The sequence below is a fragment of the Terrapene carolina genome, unplaced genomic scaffold (genome assembly GCF_002925995.2).
Source record: "Terrapene carolina triunguis isolate 2854851 unplaced genomic scaffold, T_m_triunguis-2.0 Scaffold67, whole genome shotgun sequence".
Lineage (NCBI taxonomy): Eukaryota > Metazoa > Chordata > Testudines > Emydidae > Terrapene > Terrapene triunguis.
The window spans coordinates 12,216,507-12,221,006 of NW_020664418.1; the positions used below are offsets into that span (position 1 = coordinate 12,216,507).

The 4,500-nt window shown below is 52.2% G+C and overlaps 1 protein-coding gene across 1 annotated transcript in view; it reads right to left on the reverse strand.

The window, feature by feature from the left end:
- LOC112108730 (sodium/nucleoside cotransporter 1-like) overlaps positions 1–157 on the reverse strand; it is a 55,245-nt gene extending 55,088 nt beyond the window's left edge. Inside the window, exon 1 of the mRNA XM_029910738.1 lies at positions 57–157. Within this exon, the coding sequence (XP_029766598.1) occupies positions 57–157 (101 nt within the window). The remainder of the gene's footprint in view (positions 1–56) is intronic.
- Between the last annotated feature and the right edge of the window lie 4,343 nt (positions 158–4,500).

Below are 4,500 nucleotides of genomic sequence, written 5' to 3' on the forward strand. Positions count from 1 at the left end.
GGGGGGGGTCAGGACAGAGGGCTCCCCCCACCTCCCGCGGCCCCCAGCTGGCTCACCCACTCAGGGCCCCGCGGCGCACCGCACAAGCGCAACTAGTGCCCCCTGGTGAGAGAGTCCCCTCTGGCTGTGTCTGGAGGAGCCACTCCGGGCAGTGCATGACCCCGTGGTATGCGAGCTCCTCGCCCCAGGGATCTCTGGCCACCACCGATTCCCGCTCGCCCGCATCTGCTGTGCGCTCAGCGCTGCCAGGCCGCGGGGCTCTGTGCTCCTCCCGGCAAGTACCGATCTATGGCCGCGGCCGGGCACCTCCTCCCGGGGACGCTCAGCAGCCGGCGCTGCTGCCGCCGCCGGCCTCTCCCGCCTCCACCGCCCCCGCTTACTGCCGCCAGGAGTCGGGACCGGGTCCGGCAGCGAACCCGCTCCCCCGGCGCGCCGCCAATCCACCATGGCCAGCTATACCAAGGCGGCCCAGGTGAGCGGCCCCTCCGTGCCCCCAGGCAGGGCTCCTCGCCGGGTGAGGGGACGCGGGAGCCCACAGGCAGGCCGCTGAGGCGGCTCCTCTCTGGGGCAGCGCGGGCTCTGCCCCTCACTGGCTGCGTGTCCTTGGGACTCGGGCAGGCAGCAGCGTGCCATTAAAAATCGGCTCGCGTGCCATCTTTGGCATGCATGCCATAGGTTGCCGACCCCTGGTCTAGGAATTATTTTGAGGAAGTTCTTTGGCTTGTGTTACATAGGAGATCAGACTGGATCAGTGGTCCCCAAACTGTGTGCGTGCCCTGCTAGGGTGTCATGGAGGAATGTTTGGGGGGGTGCACAGTGGGAGCAAGGCCAGCCCCCACAGGGGGCAGGGAGGGAGCGCCACACTTCCAACCTTGCTCCGCGCCCAGACCAGTTCCAACCCTCAACCCTGTTCAGACCCAGTCGTACTCCGCATTCAGGCCAGGTCCGCCTCCAGCTCCACTCTACCCCCTGCTCCGCCCCCAGCCCAGCTCTGTCCTCATTCCCTCTCTGCCCTGAGCCCAGCTCTGCCTCTAGCCCCAGCTCCTCCCCCGTCCCCAGTTCCGCCCCCAGCTCCGCCGCTGAGGAAGCCTTGGCTGTGCAGTATTGGAGGAGGAGCGCAAACAGATGCTGTTACTGGTGGGGGGGGCTGACTGGAAAAGTTTGCACACCACTGGACCAGATGATTACAACGGTCCCTTGTGGTCTTGGAATCTATGAAATGGCAAAAGCTAGAAACCCTGCTGACTAATGCACATGTGCACTCACTTACACTTCGCCTATGGATTTGTTAATGGCTGGTGACTCTGTCCACTGGGCTGCCCAGAGTCCTGCCAGACACAATGTGTGCAGCCCTTGACAGGCTGCTAAGTGCCTTTATCCCCACTGCATAGAACAGCATGACAAAGGGACTGTCTCAGGGTCATACAGGGGGGAAAACAGGAATAGAGCCAGATCTCTGACCTCAGCTCTTTACCTTTTCCTGCAGGCTGTCCCAATGCCACCATGCACAGAAGATGCAGCCTCGCCTACCCCACTGCTCAAAATGACACCTTCTGAATTTGAGTGAATGAGCTTCCAAAGCGGTGGCATCAATATGGAATGAGACACCAGATAGTTCAGAAAATTTGGGTTCTTCCTGAAGTTTATCAGTCCTGTTTGTCCTGAAAAACCTCAAGTTCATCCAAAATTCCTTTCAAATGTAGGCGAACCCAGAGAATGGCACATTCTGTACTGTCAACCTAACCCATAAGAGTCCACTAAATTCAAACCAAGCCCTATCCTCACAACACCACCACCAACCCAGAGCCTCCACATCCTCTGTCCCCTGCCCTGGTACTGACCTTTCCTATTGCCCCTTCAGCCTGGCCATCTGCTGTAATCCTCATGTTTCCCATTCCCTTCTCTCTCCCATTTTCGCCCCGTCCCTCTAGCAGAGCTGGAGCCCTGCCCCATGACCCTCAGGTCCTGGTGACCCCATTCACCATTGGCTCCAGCCCCATGCAGACCCTATTAGCAAGTGACTCACCACAGACACCTGGTCCTTCTTGTGAGGGTTGAATACCGATTCCCTGGCTCTTGTGCTCACAGAAATCTTCCCATTTCTTTGTGCCACAGGCTGGCAAGGGAGCAGGTTATCAATTAACAGAAAAGTCCAAGGAATTGGACTCCGTCTTCCCAGGTAATCAGGTACCATACATGTCTGCGCCTTCCTGAACGCTCCTCCAGCTAAACTCCTAATGACTTTGGTTAACAGTAAACACAGGAAGATAAAGCTCAAACCCAAGAATCTTAGTGGGTAGCCCTGTCCCTTCCACCTTGCCCTGTGAAACACCATTGTTAGTAAATATTAACCCTCTTAGTCCCCTTTTCCTTTTTGTATGTTAAATTCATTCACGTACTAATAATTCTCAAAAAAATCTTTATGGAGCTGAGCTGTATCTAATTATCCTCAGCATCTTCAGGTCCGTGGGAATCCAGGTGTCCAGGGAAAAGACACCTTCAAGCTACTTAAAAAGTCTACAGAAGTATGTAATAAACAAAACTGGGTGATTGATAAGGGATAATTGTTATCAGATGTTATCAGATGAAATAATGACCCATTGAAAGATGTTTCTAACTCATTAAAAACCATCAGTTTCTACAGTGTTAGAAACCAGATTAGAGATTCCTTTTTACTCATCAATCAGGCAAACTGAACACCATAAAAGAAATTCCATCAGTAATGTCAAAAACAGAACACATGGTGAAATTAATCACAGGAAACAATTTTCTCTCCAAAAAGGAGTTTCTCTGTGTCACACTCTATAAAAGACAAAAGGCGTGAAAATTAGGTTGGGGAGTAAAAACTGGTAGAGACACAGAGGCCAGCTCTTTACCTGACACCAAGGGTGGTAATGTATCTATTCCTTCTGTATAGTGCTGTACTGATCTCTGATTGACAATCTTTGATTAAATAATTCCACTGGAGCCTATTTGCCAGACTTGAATCGTTATTAAATTCAAACATGCAACACCGCCCTGACCCTGCTGATTCAGCCCTGTCTATCTATCCCTGTGGGATGCTTTCTCAGAACCAGGAGCCAGAGTCTTACCCCTCTGCCTCAGCCAGAGACAGTTTTGCTGGAGCTTAAACAGCCTGTCAACTCCCTGCCACACCAGTCTGTCCACCTCCTCAGTACACACCTTGAGACTCTGCCAGTCTTAACTTTGCCTTGCAGGTAACAGTCAGTGCATCCCAGTTCCCAACCCCCCTGGAAGAGCATTCCTCTGCAGCATCCAGCCCCCTCACTGGATGCCCACAAAAATACCAAGTCCACTGTCTCCAAAGAGACAGTGCAGACACCAGCCTATCAGTTCAGCTGAAGACCCACACATTACTTCAATACGCAGCACTGGGATAATTTTATGGCAAAACCAAAAATCAGTTTATTAATCAAGAACAGAGCTGGAAGTGATTCTAAGCAAGGATAATAGAAACAGGAAGTGGCCACAAATAAAACAAAAATAAAACCTGCTTTCCAGTGTCTAAAACTTAGTAAATGACAATCCTGATCTCAGACACTGTCTCACCTGCAGTTAGTTCTCAGTGTCCCTAACCCACATGGCTGAGGGATCCACCTTTCACAGATTCTAGGAGCCCTGGTCCCTTTGTCCCTTAAGTGATGGGTAACTAAGGGATTCTCGCCCCTGCTTCTTATAGTCCAGTAATATAATGAAAAAATATATTTTGAAGTGCATCCCCAAATAAGGTTTTTCTCCCCTGCTGTTTGTGCTTCAGGAAGCTGACGCCATGTTGTTTGTTCGTCCTCCTGATACCTTGTTCTTCTGTTGACCTAAAATGCAAATGAAGCATCCTTTGTGCTGGTTTAACGATGTTTGATGCAAAACAGTTTCCAAGGCAGACAGGTAAGTCAAAATTCCTTTGTCTAGGGCAAACTTGTTAATCAATTCTGCCTCCAATAAATATTTTAGGAACATATTCCCAGAGAGGGGCATGCCATCTGTGCATGCAACGCATGCTGCAGAAAAAACTGGGAGCCTGCGGGCAGATTACATCCAGCCCCTGAATGAGCATGGAGGATGCCATTTAAAATGCTGTTATCTGAACAGCATGACCCCACACGCACCATATGGAGGAAGCCATTTTGTGGAATGTCAGCCATGCAAAATGTGTAATTGAACACACAAAGCAGGGTGTCGGAACAGGGGGAGCCAGGGGCCATGGCCCCATCAATTTTTACTGGCCATAAGGGGGAGTGATGGAGGGAAGGAGGCAGAGAGGAGCAAGTGGGGGGCAGGGCCTCAGGGGAAGAGGCGGGGTGAGGCCTCGGGGGGAATGGGCTGTGTGCGGGGGCAGAGGCTTGGGGAGGAGGAGCAGTGTGAGGATGAGGCCTCAGGGGGATGGGGGGTGTGAGGGCAGGGTTTGCAGAGAAATGGCAATGTGAAGGCAGGGGCTCGGGGAGAAAGGGCAGTGCGGGGAGACGGGGCCACAATCCAGGC